Source organism: Megalobrama amblycephala, linkage group LG18 (assembly GCF_018812025.1).
Source record: "Megalobrama amblycephala isolate DHTTF-2021 linkage group LG18, ASM1881202v1, whole genome shotgun sequence".
In the NCBI taxonomy this organism is placed as follows: domain Eukaryota; kingdom Metazoa; phylum Chordata; class Actinopteri; order Cypriniformes; family Xenocyprididae; genus Megalobrama; species Megalobrama amblycephala.
This window is the reverse complement of record NC_063061.1, coordinates 15,359,621-15,383,046: the sequence shown is the minus strand read 5'-3', so window position 1 is coordinate 15,383,046 and position 23,426 is coordinate 15,359,621. Positions and strand designations below refer to the sequence as shown.

The 23,426-nt window shown below is 38.2% G+C and overlaps 2 protein-coding genes across 2 annotated transcripts; both read right to left on the bottom strand.

Annotated features, from left to right (window-relative positions):
- Window positions 1-1,271: 1,271 nt before the first annotated feature.
- sart1 (spliceosome associated factor 1, recruiter of U4/U6.U5 tri-snRNP) lies at window positions 1,272-12,695 on the bottom strand. The gene is made up of 20 exons (XM_048166215.1): window positions 12,178-12,695; window positions 11,592-11,646; window positions 11,428-11,483; window positions 10,681-10,807; window positions 10,478-10,583; window positions 10,320-10,397; window positions 9,466-9,565; window positions 9,179-9,321; window positions 7,390-7,596; window positions 7,204-7,307; window positions 6,979-7,124; window positions 6,710-6,834; window positions 3,420-3,584; window positions 3,224-3,334; window positions 3,057-3,144; window positions 2,873-2,963; window positions 2,648-2,783; window positions 2,476-2,565; window positions 1,582-1,703; window positions 1,272-1,505 (listed from the first exon to the last, which is right to left on the bottom strand). Exons 1-20 carry the CDS (start codon window positions 12,431-12,433, stop codon window positions 1,487-1,489), a joined length of 2,325 nt encoding a protein of 774 aa, XP_048022172.1. The 5' UTR covers window positions 12,434-12,695; the 3' UTR covers window positions 1,272-1,486.
- A 985-nt stretch (window positions 12,696-13,680) lies between these two features.
- Window positions 13,681-17,576, bottom strand: si:dkey-175m17.6 (N-acetyllactosaminide beta-1,3-N-acetylglucosaminyltransferase 2). Its single transcript, XM_048167346.1, has 2 exons — window positions 16,896-17,576; window positions 13,681-16,210 (listed from the first exon to the last, which is right to left on the bottom strand). Exon 2 carries the CDS (start codon window positions 16,205-16,207, stop codon window positions 14,885-14,887), a length of 1,323 nt encoding a protein of 440 aa, XP_048023303.1. The 5' UTR covers window positions 16,208-16,210; window positions 16,896-17,576; the 3' UTR covers window positions 13,681-14,884.
- Between the last annotated feature and the right edge of the window lie 5,850 nt (window positions 17,577-23,426).

Here is a 23,426-nt window from a genome sequence, read left to right as displayed (position 1 = left end):
CATTTTGTATGTCTCCCTGTTTCTGACACACCCATTTCAGGTCTTGCTGTCTCTACTAATGAGCACATGAGTTGAATCAGGTGTGATAAATGAGGGAAACATACAAAATGTGCAGGGCTGGGGGTACTCCAGGACAGGTTTGGGAACCACTGCCTTAAACAGTGCATAAACAAAGTTTACACTGCTAATATAACCCTCAAAATGGATCTTTACAAAGTGTTCGTCATGCATGTGTCGGATTATATGAGTATTGTATTTATTTGGATGTTTACATTTGATTCTGAATGAATTTAAGGCTATGCTCCGTGGCTAACGGCTAATGCTACACTGTTGGAGAGATTTATAAAGAATGAAGTTGTGTTTATGCATTATACAGACTGCAAGTGTTTAAAAATGAAAATAGTGACGCCTCTTGTCTCCGTGAATACAATAAGAAACAATGGAAACTTTAACCACATTTAACAGTACATTAGCAACATGCTAACGAAACATTTAAAAAGACAGTTTACAAATATCACTAAAAATATAATGTTATCATGGATCATGTCAGTTATTATCGCTCCATCTGCCATTTTTCGCTATTGTTCTTGCTTGCTTACCTAGTCTGATGATTCAGCTGTGCACAGATCCTGGCTGCCATTGTGTAATGCCTTGAACATGGGCTGACATATGCAAATATTGGGGGCGTACATATTAATGATCCCGACTGTTACGTAACAGTCGGTGTTATGTTAAGATTCGCCTGTTCTTCAGAGGTCTTTTAAACAATTAAGATTTATATAAGGAGGAGGAAACAATGGAGTTTGAGACTCACTGTATGTCATTTCCATGTACTGAACTCTTGTTATTCAACTATGCCAAGGTAAATTAAATTTTTAATTCTAGGGCACCTTTAACTGCTGACTCTGTAGATACGCTAGTAGCGTAGTGTTATTTGAAAAAACAGTAATGAACAATGATTTGATGATGTAAAAAAGTCTCAAGTATTGATCCACAAGTTGCTTCTTTTTTGATGGACAGGTAAGGGAATCAATGATTGTGTAGACTGCTGTCTAAAACTTAGAAACTTAATAATTTCAGTGTAATTTGATAGATGGCAATGCAGCATCAAACACCATTGTGGTATTGATTATTAAAGTACACAAAGTACAGCGATAGCTAAATAACTACTGAATACACTTATTTTATAATACATTAATACAGACATATTCAATGCTAACAAATTCAACAAAAACAAAAATGCTTGTAATACACAAATAACATTAGATCAGTTTAATCGCAACAGTTTTTAATGAGGAAAAAAGAAATGTGTTCTACAAAAAAATTGTCAGAATTAAGAAATTAATCAAGGGATTTAAATTCACACACAGGACAATGTTTGTTTATACACATCACTTGTTGCGACTTTATTCATTTAAGAGACAGCTAAAATTAGTACATTTTCTTTAAGAAATCTTCTGTGAAAGACCGGTTCCCGAATATAGATTTATTTTGTAATGGTGTTCCTGTGAAAAGAGGAAGATAACACCAATTAACAACCAGAATATAGATAGAATGGAATGGAAATGGTGAAATACATACGCATTCATGCTCTTCCCACTGCCACTCAGCACAATGTAAGGAGTTTTCTGGGACTTCTGCTTTTCCTGCAGAAGAGCGACGGTGCCCAGAGGAGTGTCACTGCTGCTCATCTTCTTCAGCAGCTGCAGGAACAAAACAAAAAAAAATAGTTCAATTAATTTACACCAAAAAGATCAATGAAAGGCCTTGTTCACACTAATACGTTTTTGTTTGAAAACGCATCTTTTTCTCTCCAGTTTGGCCTTCCGTCCACAGTGAGAAGCATTTTTGTCCTGCGAAAACTAAGCTTTTTGAAAACACTCTCCAAAGCAAGTTTAGTCATGTGACGCATATTGAACTGATAGATATGTATGTTTTATGCCGCTATTGTGCCTGTTGTGTGCTATTCACTTGCCCATAGTTGCCGAAATGTTACTTTGCACATTCTTCATATCACAGTCCTGCAAACATGACAGAAAATTTACTCGCAGTTGCTGTCATGTGGCAAAAGATGATAGCTGTTGCGTTTTAGACCGAACATATAATGGTGAGATATTTTGCTAAATAAAATGATCCTGCCAGAAGAACTGCATGAGAAATGTATTATGTCTGTTCCATCTGTATCATCTCATTGAGCTTTTTTGAGGTTTTCCGCATGCGCAGTAAGGTGAATTTAACGTTTTCCATGTGGATGAGAAACTTTTGGAAAATGCTTGAAAACACTAGTGTGGATGGAGCATTTTGAAATGAAAACGCCATTTTCAAATATATCCAGATATATCCAGCCCTCCATTTTTTCTTGTTCAAGAAACCATGTGTGTCACAATAAGGAAAGACTAATCGCAACTTCCGTTTCATGCCGACTTTAATGGTGCTGTGTGTCCTAATATGCTTGGCGATGTGAAGAAAACATACCGCCTCTTCCTCAAGCTTTTTCATTCTCCGTTCCGTCTTCATCTTGCCAGAGCCCTTCCCGTGGAACCGATGGGACAGCTGTCTGAAAGCCTGGAGGACGACACATGAAGGTGAGCAGTCATAGCAGTGATATCTAATAATGTCATAGGTGAAGAACTACATGTGCACAAACCTCTTTAGGGGTCAGCTTGCGACCAGATTCATCAACATACTCAATCTTGACATCAGGCTTATAGTTATCCTTTTCTTTGAAATCCTGAGTGAAGCCTCTATACTCCTCCCTCCTGCTGTACTTGTCATCAATATTCCTGCAGTACAATGAAAAAGAAATAAGAACATCTTGGCTTTTTCAAAATAAGAAAGAACCACTGGGGAAAGTATTGCTACATCTACTAACATCTTGTCTTCGATGCAGTAGTTATCGTTTGCCAGAACTGGTTTTGTGGCTTTGACACGAGCCACCTTCAGCATCTGTGTGTCCAGCAGCCCTGAAAGGGATACATAAAAATACATTTGTAAATCAATTAGACATTTATTATCCATTCTATCTAGTTCAAAATCAGATTTGGCTGATCTCTCACCCTTATTTTTGCACAGAAGTAGAGCGGCAGAGAGACCAGAGTTCACAATTGGCTCTTCATCCAGAATAGTTGTGGATGCCGTTGAGAACTATAACAGAGGACAAGATTAAAGAACAAGTTTCACATTTCAACTGAATCGCTGTCAGTGAGGCGAGCGGAAGACTCACATCTGCCTGGATTTTCTCCTCGTCCAGGTTGACAGTGCTCCAGCCCACGTTGTCATCCATATCAGAGTCTGACTGTCCACCTCCTTCTTTCTCAACATCCTTTTCAAAGTCCTGTGTGACCCAAACAAATCAGAATCATCAAGATTTGCAGGTGAAGCTACCTATCACAAGTGGGAAGGGTTGGAATGGTTTGTACCATAATATCCTCTTGGTCCTCTCGGTTGCCCGACAGCCCGTAGGTTGGGATGTCTCCAAGAGTACGACAAAATTCAGAGGTGGCATTGAAGACAATGTTGTTCCTTTTGTCTGGGTCATTGTCGTCATCCTCTGCCGTCCTCATTAGCTTCATGTGCTCAGCCACCTGAAAAACACCACATACAAAGGAAACAGTTGAATACATTTTTTCTCAGCATTTTATTGTTAATTGACCCTTCGCCGGGAGTTTGATTGACAAGCGATCTAACCAATCATAACGTCGAATCCGCCATTTTGTCCGACAAAGCAGTCAGGAGTTAGAAGATTAACCTCGGTGGACTTGAACTTGAAAAATGGTGCGTATTTATGTTTTTCCGCTTTTTAAAGGTGCCCAAGAATGCTTTTTCACAAGATGTAATATAAGTCTAAGGTGTCTCCTGAATGTGTCTGTGAAGTTTCAGCTCAAAATACTTTTAAAATTTTTTTTTAACTGCCTATTTTGGGGCATCATTAACTATACACTGATTTTTTCAGCGCGCCGCCCCTTTAATTCGCCTGCTCCCTGCCACACGAGCTCTTGACTATATTACAGTGCATTTACAAAGTTCACACAGCTAATATAACCCTCAAATGGATCTTTACAAGATGTTCGTCATGCATGCTGTATGCATGCTTCGAATTATGTGAGTAAAGTATTTATTTTGATGTTTACATATGATTCTCTATGAGTTTGAGGCTATGCTCCGTGGCTAACGGCTAATGCTACACTGTTGGAGAGATTTATAAAGAATGAAGTTGTGTTTATGAATTATACAGACTGCAAGTGTTTAAAAATGAAAATAGCAACGGCTCTTGTCTCCGTGAATTCAGTAAGAAACGATGGTAACTTTAACCACATTTAACAGTACATTAGCAACATGCTAACGAAACATTTATAAAGACAATTTACAAATATCACTAAAAATATCATGTTATCATGGATCATGTCAGTTATTATTGCTCCATCTGCCATTTTTCGCTGTTGTTCTTGCTGGCTTACCTAGTCTGTGCACAGATCCAGACGTTAATACTGCCTTTCCTTGTCATATATGCAAATATTGGGGTCATACATATTAATGATCCCGACTGTTACGTAACAGTCGGTGTCATGTTGAGATTCGCCTGTTCTTCGGAGGTCTTTTAAACAAATGAGAGTTACATAAGAAGGAGGAAGCAATGGGGTTTGAAACTCAATGTATGTCTTTTCCATGTACTGAACTCTTGAGGTAAATTCAAATTTTGATTCTAGGGCACCTTTAAACAACATCCCTTCTCATGTTCATTCATGTTTATTTGATGCTATAAATTAACTAGTAGGAAGAGATGATCGGTTCACGAGCCGCTTGAGCTGAGGCGCTACAGCACTCTGCCACGACAAATTGAAGAGCCACAAAATGTTTTTTATTGTTCGAATTTCTTAAAAAAAATGTGAAAGCTGGGACTTTGTTTAATATCATAAGTAACCAGCTCTGTCTTGTCTGTCGACGTGTTGTCAGTATCCTCTTTGCTCCGCAATGTATTTTTCACTGCATGTGGCGTGATAGCGCCATGGCTTGTTGGACAAAGCAACGGTAACTAAGGGGGGCGGGTCTTTGCGAAGGGTCAATTATAAGGGCTGCCCCCAACTAAAGATTTTTCAAATTTGGCTAGTAGTCGTTCATTTAAGCCATTAGTCGACTTTTCGCACATTTATATTACTTGAATTAATTATTGTGTGCTCAAGTGCACACATAAAGCTTGCTGAAAAGCACAAGCAATAATGATTATGAATGTGTTGGGAAAAAATAGCAAGGAGACATTTTAATTATTTATTAATAAACTAGTGTTTTCTGAGTCAGCGTCTCCTGCAAAGATTGAGTTGGCGATGCTGCCTTGCCATCTCATCTGCACGTGCCTATAGAGAGAAATGCACCTTTCTGATTACATAAGCAGAGTGTATTTCTTTGGATTTGAATTGGTTTGCTCGAAAGTAGACATATCAAGCTTTCTATAGATATATTTCTCATGTCTGTGAGGCATGTAACCTATACGTTTCGGTTAATTTTTGTCACACGCTCCATTTCACAGAGACAGAGATGGCAGAAAGCGCATCCTGTTTTTTTTTTTAATTTTACAAAGGCACAACGTTTTGTTGTTAATATGAGTTTACACAAATGAAAGTAGACCCCTTTACAGTTTGAATGATGTATTACTTTTATCTGCATGACCATAAGAGTTGTTTCCTCTGTATTTTAAGTTGTTTCAACTGTTATCAGGAAAAATGAAAGCGATCGCACCGGCGCCTCCATGTCAGTAAGTGCGCTTATACTTCAGCTTCCACACTCCGCACGAACACTTGGATATGCGCCTAATAGCGCACATTTATCAAGGTTAATGTTAGAGCCATGTAAAGATGCTACTACTAACATGTATCAAATGATAAGCCATATTTGAGGTCGATGGATGATAGGCGAATTTTTGGATTTCCTGCCCGACATACTGTAATTAAAACAAGGACCCGCCGTTAACGATCTGTCCCTCACAGATTGCGTGACTTCGCTGCATTTTTTTTTTTCTGAGACTAATCAACTAATACAATTTTGGTCAGCTAATCCTCTTCTAGTTGACCATTAGGGGCAGCCCTATTAATTATTAAAAATAAGTATTATTTTAATTAAAAAAAAGAAAAAAAAAGTGGCATTTCACTTTTGTAATTTCACTGACTTAATTCAATAGTAATATATAAAAGTAAAAGTACAACAGGGAATTGCATGAAAAAAAGAGGGATGAACAGTCAAAGACTTTAGAATGGATGAAACCCTGTAAATACTACGTGGCTAAATGGTAGCGAACAAAATATGTGTCTGTGCAGGTCAGCTGCGAGAATCTGACACTGATTCAACAATATCTGTTAAGGCTTAATTAACATTGCACCAACAGACACAGACCAACGGCAACAGTCACCAGATTACAACACATCGCTTCTCAAACATTCTAAATATGATTGAGCATTTTCAATTCTGACTCCGCCAGGGGTAACATACTGATCCGACAAAACCCAACGATTGTGTCTGTCGGTTTTTGTTGCCGTCTGTCTATGCAACATGAATTGGCCTTTATACGGGAGGTGTCCGGCGAAAGTGCATGTTTTCACTCAACAAATGCAATACAAACAAACAAAGAACATGGCCTTGGGCCTTTGAACAATTTATAAAAATTTTGATTTTTATCCTGCATTGCTAAAGAATTGCTTCAGGACTGAAAAGTGCTGACCCTTTCTCCTGAGTCTTTGAGCATCTGTTTTTGTCTGAGTTTCCTCTGTTTCTCAAGCTGTTTCTGGAGCTCCTGCTCGGCTTCATCCTCTTCTAATAGAGTAGACTCTGGAGGGACAAAGTCCTCTGAGAAAGACAAGGAGAAAGAGTAAATGCAGAGAATACTGATGCAATTCATTTGAATTTCAAAGGAAATCCCCACAGATAGAAACAGATGCCTTCAGAAAACGAAAAATCAGGTTTTAACTTTGTACATTAAAAAGTTGTTACCGTCATCACTAATGTCCATGTCTGCCATTCTAATGTCATCTGACTTTTGGAGGACATCACTGAGCTTGCTGCTGGTTTGCACAGCAACATCTCCAAACTCCACCCCCTCCACCTGATCCTCTTGCTTTCTACCTCGACCTCGAGACCTGAGTGCAAGAACCAGTTTTTGGTTAAAGAAATGTGGTGTCGCTGGAGTATTCAACAGCAAGCAAGTGAAGGCTTTACCTGGAACCAAAATCTGTGCTTCGAGTGTCGTCGATCAAGAGGTCACCAGCCTTCTCCTTCTTTCTGATTTTCTTGACTTTGCGTTTGGTCTTCTTAAAGCCGACCTAATGTGACACATGGCAAAAAATGAGTCAAGCATAAAATGAAACTTAAATCTGAGTGCACTTAAACAAACGTCTTTCTCACCATCTCCTGTGGCGTGTAGTATTCAGTGGCGAGGGTGAGAGAAGGCATGTCCAGAGACTGAGCCTGATTGCGCAGGTTTTCTCTGATGGCCTGCAGCTCTCGCTCTCTCTCACCCCCGACAAAACCTCCAGCACTCAGCCTGAAACTCTTCTTCTTCTCCCCCTCAATCTCCTCATCATACTTGGACAGCACAGACTTTGGCTTGAACTGGAAAGAAAAGAAGACACAGGAATGTTACACTTAAGAAAGAGCACTGTCCGTCAATATCAGTGGTGTTTTAATAGTGGAGATTTGCACATTATCTCTAACATTATAATGTTGTGATGCCAAAATGTCAGAGTTAAATTGCTCCCCCTTCCCCCGCTGGACTGGGTTCACAATGTATTGTCTGATTCTAAATCATGGTGCGTTTGCTTCAAAGCAGCAGCTGTTTACCCCTGTTGCTTGGCAGTGATGACACAGAAGGCGGCGGAAAAATGAATAGTGTTGCTCACATCACTTTTATATGTTGTTTTTTGAATCTTTGGTTTTGTTTCCAAAGCATCAGCACATAACGGCACTTGAGTCTATCTGCCGCAAACGTACTGCAAATTTTCTAAAGGACGCGGGAGTCCATTTCTGCTGAAGGCGAGCAAAAAATTACATATACATTCTCTCTGCTTGCGGTACATCAGTCACGCTTATCAGCAAAGTGACTGAGAACACACACACAAACACATTTTTTATTAAATCATGTGTCATCAATAGCCATTTCAAGGGTTGCCATGTTTTCACAACAAAACCATATCAATTGCTTCGCAAAACTAGCCTAACCACATTTCAGGGAGGGTCCCGTGGTTAAAAAAAAACAAAAAAAACAAAAAAACAAACAAACAAAAAAAAACAACGCATTTCGGGGGGTTAAAAAAAAAAAAAAAAAAAAAAAAAAAAAAAAATCAATGTTTTTGGCAGGGTTCCCCTGTTGGAATTTGCATTCCGGGGACTAAATATCATGTTATTAAGGGTCGGTTCAACCTGCAGCAACAGTGTTAAAGCAAAGACTATAGAATAACACAAGACGTGTCACTCGTATTGTTTTGAATGGGAGAAAGTGCAACGCGCAATATGGCGGAATAAGTCCCGCCTTCTAAATAAGAGCCAATCGCCGATTGGTAAAGTCATCACGTCACTGCAGCAGCCGTTAGAAGCTCCGGTTCCTGTAGAAACAGTCAGACACACGCCTCCGAAATGAGGCACAAGAGACAAGCATTTAGGACTGCGCATGAGCATTAGCTTGATCCAGCCTGAATAATACAGTTTTTTGTCATGATTCGAGCATTTAGAAACAAAATTATGAGTCAGTTGTTGTTAGATTTCATTGATGATTTCAAATACGACATTTAATCGAAAGCTTGGCAAACAGCTTTGGAGAATTTGATGTTTCCCGGTTCAAAGAGATAAGAGCTGCACTTGAACGCCTGAGAGGCGTTTCAAAGATGGCCGCCGAGTGAAAACATTTGTCTTAAAGGGACTTTGGTTAAAGTAGCCCAATTCCGCAGGAAAACCGTGGACTTGGCAACACTGGTTTATTCCGCGTTTTAGTACAATTGCAGATTCAGAAGCGTGCCGTACTGGAGCTCACATGAACCGTACCACAAACAACCCTTTTTATGCGGACTCGAGTTTGAAAAACACCATTCACATCATCCAAACGAACTCTGACGTTAATTGAACCCGAGAGCGCACCAGTGTGAAAGCACCCCAAATGTGTTTTAATGCATTTAGTGAATTTCAAAACAGGCAATCTTACAACGACCATGTCATCCACACTCTCCTCTTCTTCATAAGGTTTATAATCTGGCTTCTTTTTCTTCAGCTCCACATTTTTCTCCGCTTTCTCTTTGTCCACCAGACCCACATTCACCAGCACGTCTTCCTTCTCCTCCAGAACACCTGTGAAAATCACCCACACAGAGAAACAGTGAGTGTGCCTGCAGGAGAGTGTGTGTAGATGCCGTCAGTGATTTAGCAGATGCTTATTCATCTAAAGCAACAGTACATTTACCCACCATCTCAATCATCATCTTGTTAGCTTACCTTTGTCTTCTAGAGTTAAGACAACCGTTTCTCCCTCTCTGAAAGAGTCCATCTTGTGTTGAACCTTGAGCCCTTTGAGATGGTTTGAGCTGTACGAGTCCTGGTTAGTAAAAACAGTTAAACTGTATTAATACATAAATGGATATGCAATACTATCTATACTATTATATATGTTTTTTTTTTTTTTTTTTTTTTTTTTTTATAAAGAGAAACATTCCCATTAACAACAGTTACATGTTCAAAGCTAGTTCCTTTCACTGCTGATAAAAGCAGTGGTTCTCAACCAAGGGCCCAAATGAACGTTAAAATAGGCTAAAATAGCTAAACATCAAGATATTTCTTATTTTAATTGACCCCTTCAACAACCATCATATTTATTTAAGAGACCTGAATTCCCACAGTCTTGGAAAATGTGTTTTTAAAGAAGGTTTAATCTTAAAGGTGTGATTTCTAGACCTGGAAAAGTCATGTGCATTAATAAAACAAGTCATGGAAATTAATCAGTATGAATACAATTTTCTAGTTATGCCAAACTCTGAAATATTTTATTGGGTAGAAACTGCTAATTGTGAGTAAAAAATAAAAATCCATTCATTCATTGAAGCTTCTGGAATTATGGATTTTGTTTTTAATTATCTACATTTACACATTATTATAGAATTATTTTAATTGTATTATTTTAACAATCTGAAATTCTGAAAATGAGTAGCTTTGTCATTGCAGCAGAAGTACCAGAAATATTTAGGGGACCTTTGAATATTGCTTGAATATTGGGGCACTTGGAGTCAAAAAGGTTGAGAACAGCTGGATTAAAGTCTAGGGAATAGCAAGAAAATGTCAATAAGGTCACACACCCTCTTTTCCTGTGCAAACTCCTGCTCGACCAGATTGCTCACACCGAACTCTTCATCCATCTCCTCTAGGAGCTTGGCCTGTTAAGAGAAGACAAAATAAAAATACTGATAGAGGAAAAGCGAGACACAAAGCTAGCCATCTGGTTGTCTATTCTCACCCTCTTCTCCGCCAACTCCTTCTCCTTGGCTAGTTTGCGACTCCTCTCCACCCAGGCAGCTGTGTCGTCCAGCCATGGTTCATCATCTCCAAGCGCCTTTACCTTCCTGAAAACATAAAATTCAGTCCAATTTATTATTTGGTTTAGTCTGAATAATATCTGAATTACAATATCGTAAGTTGGAGGTGGTCACAATATCCTACCCCAGTTTCTGATTGAGCAGACGCTTCTCTTTGAGAGCAGCCAGTTTCTCTCTCATCTCGGCCTGCTGTTTGATATGGACAGGATTGATGGTCTCAGCCAGGAGGGGCTCCTCCTTGGTTCCACTCTCTGAGGAACCAGCAAACAATCACAGATTTAGATGAAAAGCTTCAAACAAGATTGCATTCAAAGCAATGAAATACATACACTAACGTTCTACAGTTTGGGTCAGTAAGATATTAATGTTTTTAAAAGAAGTCTCTCATGCACAAAGCTGCATTTATTTGATGAAAAAAACAGTAATATTATGATATATTATTACAATTTAAAATAACTTCTTTCTATTTTAATATATTTAAAAATGTAATTTATTCCAAAGCTGAGAAGAATTTTCAGCATCATTACTCCAGTCTTCAGTGTCACATGATCCTTAAGAAATCATTCTAATATGCTGATTTGCTGTTTAAAAAACAACATGAAAACAGTACGGTTTCATTTTTTTTTTTTTTGTGGAAATCTTGATTCTTTTTTCTTTGATGAATAGAGAAGTTCAAAAGAATTGCATTTATTTGAAATAGAAATCTTTTTGTAACATTATAAATGCATTAACTGTCACTTTTCAATGATTTAATCAATCCTTGCTAAAAAGTTTTTTTTTTAAAAATAAAAAATAAAATCATACCATACCCAAACTTTTTAACAGTAGTGTATAAAACAGCACTTTGATGTAACAACCATCAAATTCTTACCTTTCTTGCTTTCATTGAGATCAAGGGGTTTTAAACCTAGTTTGGCCCTCAGTTTACTGTAAATCAAAGTAATGGCATTTAGTAAAATATACATATACATGCATTTAAATTAATTATATTTTTCTCTCCCATAATTACAAATGACAGTGTGCTACAAAACATACTTGGTCTCTTCAATGCTGAGTGAAGCATCACCACTTGCAGATTTGGGACCTGGCTCTGCAACACAAGATGTTGACATACATGAATACCATCCAATGCCTTGACATCTACCAAAGCCTTAGAGATTGTTGCAGACCATAAATGTTGTAGGACAAAGATATGTATGGGCTACCATGATGAATTTTAGTAAGAAATAATGCTGTCTCACAAAATTTAATCAACTGCCCATCTAACAGACTATTGCCTGGTTTCAGAGAAAAGCCTAAAGTCTATTCAAAGACTAAAATGCATGTCTGAGCTGTTTTAACTCAAAGCAACTTGCAATGACATATCTTAAAACATGTCAGTGCCATTGTTTTGTCTCAGGATGCACATCAGTAATGTTTTTTTTTTCCAAGGCACATTTATAAAAGCTACTTAGATGTCCTAATTTAACTAAAGCCTAATCCTGATTTAATCTAAGTCCTGTCTGTGAAACCAGGCCTATGAGGCAGTCTAAAATTTTCATTTTGATGACAGTACTGCAAAGTCAACACAGTTTTACTGTAGTAATTAATGAGAAACTACGTGGTGGACAGGATGACTGACCGCTGCTGTCCTCGAAAGCAGGATCAAGCTTCTCTTTCTTGACTCGCGGCTCTGCATTGCTCTTTTCGGCTTTACCGCTTCTGTCTCTCTCTGTCCCCCGGCCGCTCCTCTCTCTGGAACGAGATCTCTTTCTCTTCTCTCGCTCCCGGTCCTTCTCCTTATCTCGGTCCTTGTGACGGTGTTTCTTGTGCTCACGGTGCCGGTCCTCAGGATCCCGGTCTTTCTCCTTTTCTTTGTGTTTCTTTGATGAACCCATATCGGTTCTGTTTACGGACTAAATGTGATGTGTCTCTCTAATGCACTTTAGTTGATTATAACACGGCAAATATTTACTAAATATCAACAGTACAAAAAGACATCATAGTATCAGAGCCAGATTATATTAACCGAATTTTAATTAAAGCATTATTTCGGATTTATTTTAACTGCAAAATGTAAACATTAAGCATACACGACTAACACTACCGCAGCAACACAGTCGTATGATGAACGCTATGCTGTTCTGTTAACTTCCGGGTTAAATGGACAAAAAAGGGTGTTGCAGCGCCCCCTAGTATGGAGGCTGTTGGTCTGTACAACGCAGTCTTGTAGTATTCCACACTTTTTTTTTTTTTTTTTTTTTTTTTTAAATACATAAACTTGTTTATATGGTATGAGAAAATATACTGATAACTTTTTGTAACATCTAGTAATTCGTAAAATGCAAAACTAATAATTGACTTTTAAAATGTTCATTGTACTAAAGTCAAATAACCTAAATAGCCTACTATATAGCTACTATACTGTAAAATACATTTAATGTTAGATATATGAACTTATATATATATTAGATACACACACACACACACACACACACACACACATATATATATATATATATATATATATATATATATACAATACTGTGCAAAAGTCTTAGGCCACCGCCGGCTTTGTTGTTTTAGCAATGTTTTAATGACCGTCCATATTAATTTTTTGGTCTTTATTACAAACAGAAAGTACAGGAAATATGTATACAAAAAGTAAAAACAGAAAAAAATCTGAAAAAAATGGAGAGCCAGGTTCCTGCTATTGCTCAAGTGTAAAGGGAGGTCACCAAATACTTGCCACTTTAGCCTATAGAAGTCGTTTCTTTTTCTTTTTCTTTTTTCTTTTCTGTTTTTTAACACTGCATACAAATTTCCTGTATTTTCTGGTTATATTCTAATAAAGACACAGAGAAATAATTATATATGGTCATTATACCATTGCTAAAACAACATCTAATAATGACTTTTGCACAGTACTGTATATATATATATATATATATATATATATATATATATATATATATATATACACACACACACACACATACTGTATGTATATATGTGTATATATATATATATATATATATATATATATATACATATATATGTATATACACACACACACACACACACACACACATATATATATATAGTATTGCATTGCTTTCATGGAAAAAAACCCTGTTTACTAATGGTTAACAGCTTAACAGCTTTTATTTCAATATCTGTCTGTACATAACTTAAGTAGGAATATACAAGCTTCTTTTGGCATGATTACTAACAAACATTTGGAGGATGAAGTTGTCTTTCTGATCAAACAAAAATGAAGAGGGTCATTTCCACTAATAATAATAAACATGCATTGACAGAAAGCATTTCAAAGCAAATGAAAACACAGAGATTATAATAATAAGTGACACAAACATAAAGAAATTCTTAGTCATAAAACTGCTTTTAAACATTCACGTTTACATGAATCTGATCAATGCACAAACATTTAAAGTACAAATCATCAAAGTAAATTCTATGACCAATCAGCAAATCATACATTTTTCATTATTGTCATTCATTATTTCCCCTTATTATGTTTTGTTGTTGTAATTCAGTATGCCTCCAACAACACCAGGCTATAATTAAGCCCACAAGGCCTAAACCAGATGACAATGTCTGTGGGGTGTTCAGGCATCCTGATCATTTTGCAGAGGAGCACCTGTACTCCAATATCAATATAGTACTAGAGTCCAGATCCTCTTGAATTATTTTTCCAGCCATTTCCACATTGGCAATTCTTGCAAAACAAAGGAAAATATGTGAAACTCAAACAAAGCATAAAATTAATATAGATTCCAAGTGTAAAAATATTGTCTAAAAATGTTCTACAACCTCTGAAACATTTCAGATACGTTTTTGTTTTTAACATAAAGCAGTAGCATATCTTTTTAAATACAAAGCTGAATTATGTTGATGACATTTTTTGATTTGTTCCATTATGAGATAACTCCTAATTGTGTTTGGGCCACAAACCTTGAAATCGTAAAAATAAAAAATCACATGAGATGCCTCAATTGTCCACTAGATAGCTTATTCATTCTTATTCCATAAAACAAGAGCCATTTCACAACAACTCTCTTGTGAAATCAACCGTGTTGTATACATTGTGACTTCTTATGCCATTTTTAGCTTGTCTACTGTCTTGCCATCCTAATTTGATCTTCTCATAATGACCACTGCACACACAGCCCTGACATCACAGAAAAATGAGGGCCTTTTATACAAATTAACACGCCCAGTTGGCATGACAATACCTTGTGGTAAAAACTAAAATAACTTTGATGTCAGGATCCCCGCTGCATCATTTACCTTCATTTGAATTCATGAACAAGCTGCCCTGCCTTACTCTAGCACTGCTGAGGAGGAACCTGTAGCTCCTTCCACAGAGTTAACATTTCTTTCGGGGTACGTTTATGCACTAGGAGAACATTATGATATGCACACGGCTTCTCCCGCAGATCCTCTGGAAGGTCGAAGGTAAGGAAACCTGAATGATGAGTGGGGGACACCCCGAGCCTGTGAAGGCACATTCCTAAGTAAACATCGTCAATGGGAAACAAGCTGACCCAATGAGAGACCTCCTGCAGACGCATGGCCAAAGCACCAGTGTAAACCACCCCACCGCCGCCTGCGTATGCCGGATACGCTCCCTTATAGAAGCTTTCAGGTATGTAATATTTCGTATCAGGCTGCCGATTGGGCCAGGCATTGGCAATAACGTCCCCTACAATGAAATCGTCCCATCCTTTTGTTTTATTTTTATGTATTTTTTGAACTCCGACATGGTCTAAGTAGTCCAGCAGAGCCTTAGTCCTAACGAACACGTCATCATCTCCCTTGAAAATGAAGTGGACATGAGGACAGTGTTTTGAAAGCCAGTCCCAGAAGAGGACATCCTTCAGGGTGAGGTTGAAGAAAGTGTCTTTAAAATCCCACTGCAGGATGTCTTTATGGGTGCTGCTTTCCAACTTCAATAGGGCACTCAGGTCGGGATGAGGCCCTGTCTCTGTGTCCTGCCTTGCGAGCAAGAAGACAGTGCGTACGAACCAGCCTCTTCCTTCGCCGTGCCCTTGAATTTGTCCGCTCCTTCCCCACGTCTCTCGGATGGCCTGTCTGTTCTCAAAGTTTCCGACTTGTGACTTAACCGCGATTAAAAGGAACGGCGTTTCAGAGTCCTGTCCGAAACACAGGTTGGGTTGATCCATGAGGACAGCATATCGCCTGCAGTGCATGGACAGGACAAAATCCTTCATTTGTTCAGGAAGGGTGTTAAAATCAGGCAGGTGAGACGCCCAAGCCTCATCTTGTTCACAGGCACCAGTTTCTCCTGTCTCTTGGGGTTGTATTTCAAGGCTTGGATCTTTGTACCTTGTATCGTTACCTTTCAATATGGGGTTGTGCTCTCTGTCCCAAATGTGCTGGAGGCGGTTCCAGAGTGCCCCGTCCTCTAGTTTGAGATTCCAGAAGGGCCGAAGTGGATGGGATGCAGAGGCTTCCGAGTTTGCAGAGGCTCCGGTGGCAATGAAATGGAGGGGCAGCTGCGGTAGAGGAGGGGAGTAGGAGACGGCTACAAATATGGACACCATGATGTAGACCAACAGGTGACTTACCATCACACAAGGCAAGAGACACAGACATAGGATCTTTCCATTACACCTGGAGCGTGCCATGGACTGGAAAAGAATGGAAAACAAGAGGAAATGTAAATGGATATTTAATACATAGCATCAAATTTCAGTGAATTACAGATGAGAAAGCTTAGACAAGCCGAGATGTTTTTATTAGAGTAAAATACTAGGGCTTCTGCCACTAGGAGGAAGTCTCTGAAGAATTCCGTCTCCATGGTTTTGCCTCGTGAGACTCGTTATGTGCGCCTGACCAGGCAACGTCCACAGCATCCTACCGCCCATGATATTTACATCATGTACTTTAAGACCACAACATTTACTCTGCATATGGAAAAGCCTAGCTTACAGCACTGTTTCGTTTATTTTCCCATGGGCAACTGAAGCACACTAATCTGGGATAGGAAAAAAAATTGAGTTTTCCTATTTTTTTCCACCAGGAAAATTTTCTTCCACCAGAGAAAACTATTTCCCACGACATTTTGGGATTTCATAATATTTCAGACATACTCAGTACTAGCTGTACTCAGAAAATGCATGATGAATTTACTCAATACATTAATATTCAAACAGTAATAAAATTACAGTAATAAAACATAAATTAATTAAATAAAAAGAAATTTAAGAATACATTCAGCTTTTCAGCTGAAGTGACATATTCAACTATGAAATAGCTGAAAGATGATCTATTATCTTACAAAAAATCTTCTGTAATAGAAGTAATTCACAATACCGTCAGATTAGAGGTTTTGTTGCTCTGATGGTTTCAGCAAATGCCTGTAACTTATCTGGAATTTTCTCCCCATGCAGTTCCCATCCTTTCTTGACAAGTCCTCAGAGGTCTCCGGTATCTTTCCATGCTGGTTATGGTGTTTTCCAGGAATGAGTAAATATTAAATTGTCCTTGTCTTGTGCAAACATTATGTCCTGGTTCTGTTGTTGGAGTGTTGAAATTAAACCATAGAGTAGGATTGCCTCTCAACGTCTTCACAGGTGCAGATACTAAATGAGAACATTTGCATGCCACAGGTGATTTGAGGAGGCATATAAGCCACACCCATCTATTACATGTAAAGCCTGTTTGCATAATCCCTACTTTATACCCACAAGCCTTCTGAAATTTGTAAAAAGCCTGGACTGAGATATTATATGTCAGTTTTAACAGATCTGTGTTCTTTCTTAATCAGTGATGCTTCCTATAGGCTACACCTAAAACAGTGTTGCTGGGCAACATGTTTGATGACTCCTGAGATATTTAGAGAAACGTGCCTTGAATCACAAAGACTGAATTCTTCCTTATTGGAGGTACAAAGTTATCATTACATAAGAATGATGATTAAAGGTGCCCTAGATTCAAAAATTGAATTTATCTTGGCATAGTTAAATAAGAGTTCAGTACATGGAAATGACATACAGTGAGTCTCAAACACCATTGTATCCTCCTTCTTATATAAATCTCATTTGTTTAAAAGACCTCTGAAGAACAGACGAATCTCAACATAACACCGACTGTTACGTAACAGTCGGGGTGTACGCCCCCAATATTTGCATAATGCCAGCCCATGTTTAAGGGATTACACAAGCCAGTAACGTCTGGATCTGTGCACAGATGAAGCATCAGACTAGGTAAACAAGCAAGAACAACAGTGAAAAATGGCAGATGGAGCAATAATAACTGACATAATCCATGATATCATGATATTTTTACTGATATTTGTAAATTGGCTTTCTAAATGTTTCGTTAGCATGTTGCTAATGTACTGTTAAATGTGGTTAAAGTTACCATCGTTTCTTACTGTATTCACGGAGACAAGAGCCGTCGCTATTTTCATTTTTAAACACTTGCAGTCTGTATAATGCATAAACACAACTTCATTCTTTATAAATCTCTCCAACAGTGTAGCATTAGCCGTTAGCCACAGAGCATATAGCCTCAAATTCACTCAGAATAAAACGTTAACATCCAAATAAATACTTTACTCACATAATTCAAAGCATGCATACAGCATGCATGACGAACATCTTGTAAAGATCCATTTGAGGGTTATATTAGCTGTGTGAACTTTGTAAATGCGCTGTAATATAGTCGAGAGCTCGTTTGGCAGGGAGCACACGATTTAAAGGGGCGGCGTCGAGTGTAAATCAGTGCATTGTTAATGATGCCCCAAAATAGGCAGTTAAAAAAATTAATTAAAAAAAATCTATGGGGTATTTTGAGCTGAAACTTCACAGACACATTCAGGAGACACCTTAGATTTATATTACATCTTGTGAAAAAGCATTCTTGGGCACCTTTAAGTCGTTTTTCTTATCCAAGTTAGCAAAGCAAAGAATATAAAATTAAGAAATATCACATATAGCTGTTGGCCTGAATATCAGCATCGCTTGGATTCAGTTGCAGGTAATCAAAGTCTTACTAAGTAATAATTACTAAGTATTCAAAACAACACCATGACTGGAATTGTGATTTTGATTATATAGAACTGTTCAATAAACAGGAAGTCAATGCTGAGTGACACAATATTGCTATTTACTTTTACACAACAGTGATGTACAAAAAATGGAAAAGTTTTTACTTTGTACAGACGTAAAATGTTGTCAAAATGATCCCAATTCACATGGATCTGCGATAATAATTAAAAAACGCTGTATTATGCATGCCAAGCCAGTAGTTGGCAATGTCACTTTGTAAAGAACAACGACGTGCCTATAGACTGAACACGCAATACACATGCACGACGTCACCGTTTTCTCAAATTCGCGTTTGTTGTTGTTTATATGGACATCGTAACGGTATAATTTTCAGAAACTAGCACTTTGAAATGTTTTCAGGCCTCCAAAACGCTGCTGTCATGTAAATGAAAGGCCAAAATGCGTAATTTTTCAGTTTTTAGTTTAAAAACTGTGCCTTTTAAAACTGTCTGTTTTCACCCTGACAATGGAAATTGTCAAATAAAGCAGAATAAGCAATTTTGTGTCCCTTTGCAACACATTTTTGTGTTTTGTTCCTGAATCAATCAGTGACTTGAATGATTCCATAAAGTGAATGATTCAATCAGTGCGTATACATGCACCCTCATAATGCGATTATAATGGGATTTTGGCAATATTGCGATTAAACTTTACCTCATGTAAATGCAATACGAATGCGATTAAGCTCTTAATCGTAATAACCATAATTGTATTAAACTATGTGGTATACGCCGATTTTAATCGTAATAAACAAGCATGTAAACACCTTAATCTCATTATTACTGCTCTGATCAAAGTGCGCATGTGCTCAGATGTACACGGACACCGTGTGTTGTTCACACAACTTCATGAATGACCTCTGTGACATTATTCTGAAGTTTTCTCTTCACCAAATCACCAAATCTGTATCTTCATCCAGACAATGCAAAGAATACGATGGCAGCGTAGGCAAACCTGCACTGTCAGAAAAAAAGGTACAGCGCTGTCACTGGGGCTCCTTACTTAACCCTTAATTGGTGCATATTAGTACCTTAAAGGTACATATTTGTACTGTAAAAGTACATATTAGTACCTTTTTGTACCTTAGGGTACTGCCCCAGTGACAAGCACCATACCTTTTTTCTGACAGTGTGGCATTGCGATGTTCATCACAGCGCCGAATAATATCCAGTACGTCCCTAAAAATGTATTTTGTATTTGATGTGAGTAAATTAAAACAATTGTTGGTGATTTCAACCCCCTGCCAAATTATTTACCCCCTTGTTGAAGTCGCTACCTGATTGCCCAATCTTAACTCAATGAAAATTGCATGTAAACTGGAGTGAAAAGTCCTACATGTGTCATGTAAACATAAAGACCTTACTCTGATTATGAGAAATAATTGCATTATTGATGCACATGTAAACTCATAAAGACTGGCTGAATTCAAAATAGCCATATAATGATATGGGAGAAATATTGAGAGATTCAGTCACCATCACTTTTTTATTTCTGAACGAATCAATGATTTATTCACCTACTGTTGCATTCCTAAATGTGTCAGGTACACAATTCATAACCAGCTGTAAGTATGTGCACTGGTCAAGAACTCACAAATTTACTTGTTAAGTGCATTAAATATGTTTCTGGCCTATATCAGCACTCTTGGAACACCCCTCAGCAAATCAAATTCAAAGACTGGAGCTAGCTGTTGTACAGTTATTACGGTATAATTATTACAGAGAACGAGCCATAAAATCATATGCATTTATCATTCCACATTCATGCCCTCAAGACCAGGCTACAGAATTGAGTCATCAAGTTCCACCAATATTACGGGGCATTTCGGAGACATGGATCAGCAGTGTTGCCTTGAGCGTTCTTACACTGACCTCTCACATGTGCACATGATTCCACACACACTCTAAAAGCCTTTGCCCCAGTTTCTTTCCTCATCCCTCTCAGGCACACTACCATTTTAGCTTTGTTCTATCATTTTGAATATAACGCTGAAGTGGCCTGCGAGTAGGCAGTCACAGGAGGGATCCCTCCCCCAGCTTTTCTCTCTGACGCTGAGTAGATTAGATTGCAACAAGGACGCCACTGAAAAGCCAATGGAATCCGAGTCCAGAGAGGTCTCTCCCGGAGAGAGCAGCACCTAGGTTTCACTTTGACATGATAGGTGTCCTGTATTAGACCATGCTGACTATTGATCCAAGCCCTTGGGGTGCCAAATCACAACGCAGTCGCACAACGCAACAGCTAACGATTATGTAACTGGTGGGCTACACTGCTCATTTGTCAATGGTAATCTAACAGCTCATTGACTCTACTGTAACTACCAATAATTTCCAAACCAACATCCCTGGTTCTGAATGAACTGGTCGTGGTTAGAGTGGGCTTATGTGAGTGCTAGGGTAATCCAACAAGATGCCACATTTGTCACAAGCCATCTAAAAAGAAACACAACATCATTGCCAATTTGTTGTAAAAAATTTATTTCGACAAATCATTTCAGCTTTGCAAGAACATCATATCGATGAACAATTTTATAACAAGCCGACCTTTTTTTTTTTTTTTTTTTAAAGAGGTACGTTATTCTCATAGTCATTACCGGCAAGGATCAGTCTAACACTTTTAATCGTTTTTGCTTCACAACAGTATCACAGTCTCTCACAGTAAAGTTTTAAACAGGAAAAAGGATGAAGCCCCATCATTTGTCAGTGATAAAAACTGAAGTACACACAAGTATATGGTCAAACCAACACAGGCTAACGTGTCTATCTTCTCTCTGAAGCAGCGTGGGCACTGAATTCTCACAGGGGAGAACGGCTGAGTCAGTAGGAAGGGGAGAGAAGACTGGAAGGTCAGTTTGGAGCAACATGCATTCAAAGTACATCAAAGTACAACCCTTTAGGGATCGCCTATCAGAAGAGTCACTGATAAACTTGCCATGATTAAACAAAAATGAACATAGGAAAATATAACTTCTTTAATGAGCAATTTAGCAGTTTAGTGGGTAAGAAAATCTATGGGTATAAGTGTAAAGTTACAGTAACAGAGTATGACAACATCATATTGCCTGGGGAACAAGGTAAGACACTGATAACTGAGCAGTTCAAACATGTTTTATCCTAGAGGGCACTTCTTTTTTGTCAATATTAAGATGCCAACCTCCAAAGCCAACCTTCATTTCAGTATTTGGCACAAAAATTAGATAATAATAACAATTGTAATAATAATAATTAAAAAAAGAACAAGCATTACATACATGAATAAAGTCACAGAAAGAATCAATTCACAAATTTACAACATGTCCAAACAAATTTTACACAAAACTTTACATTTAGTTCATTTCTATGTGCAAACCATATAGTGTATATAAGATTATTCAACACAGGAAATACTGGTCATATATAGTATCCAGTTTTGACGCTTTGCACACATATTATAAACAAATTCAGCTTTCATACACTGAGATTCCAACAGCAATTCACAGAGTCTGAAGTCCAGCGCTATTCATTCAGTGTTGCCAGGTGATTCTGGTAGGCCAATGCAGTATTTGTTTCTACAGTGAAAGGTATGATTGAATGTACAAAGAGGTAAAATTTCCCCCAATGTCTGGAAGAGCAAATCTAGGGTAAAGAAGGCATACAGCAGTGGCTCATGGCATTGACAGATGCAAGCTAAGCTTGAGTTGTGTCAATGGACATTTAACAGGCCTGAGGTTGGGATTCTTGATAGAAATGGTAGGAAAGTTGAACCCACATTACTCTCTTGTCTCAACATGTCTAGCACACAGCAAACACGCTTCTTGTGTCCACACACACACTTTTGCGCAAACAGATATAACACAGAGAAAAACAAACACAAACATTTACAAGACTTCCAAGTGCTTAATTTTCTTTCCATTGATAGGTGCTACATTGACTCGGAAGACGGTTATTGTACCAAAAGGCATCCCTGGCGTTACTTTTTCGCTTATAATACACTATATACATGTACTCATGCGGGGATGGGGGGGGGGGGGGGGGGGAGAGATCTGGCAGTTTTTGGAAATGGTAAACAAACTGTTACAAGAAATGGAAGAAGGTACCTGATGCCAGGTACCACTGGATCTGTTTAGCAATAAAAATAGTTGTTATTAAGTTCGCCATGGCATGTAACTGTGTGTTGAATTTCTTTAATTCATTAAAGGGATAGTTCACCCAAAAATGAAAATTTGATGTTTATCTGCTTACCCCCAGCGCATCCAAGATGTAGGTGACTTTGTTTCCTCAGTAGAACACAAATGAAGATTTTTAACTCCAACCGTTGCCGCCTGTCAGTCAAATAATGCTAGTGGATGGGAACTTGTACTATAAGAGTAAATAAAACTTGCATAGACAAGTCCAAATTAAACCCTGCGGCTCGTGACGACACATTGATGTCCCAAGACACGAAACGATCGGTTTGTGCGATAAACCGAACAGTATTTATATCATATTTTAACTCTAATACACCACTATGTCCAACCGCGTGCAGCACTCGTTAGTAAGGTCTGATCGCGCTCTGACAGCGGCAGTGATGCCTCGCTCTCATTGAAGTATATGCGCGAGACATCACTGCCGCTGTCAGAGCGCGATCAGACCAAACGAATCGAGTGATGAATGCAGTTGGGCATAGTGGTGTATTAGATGTAAAAAATTATATAAATACTGTTCATTTTCTCGCACAAACCGATCGCTTCGTGTCTTAGGATATCAATGTGTCGTCACGAGCCGCAGGGTTTAATTTGGACTTGTCTATGCAAGTTTTATTTACTCTTATAGTA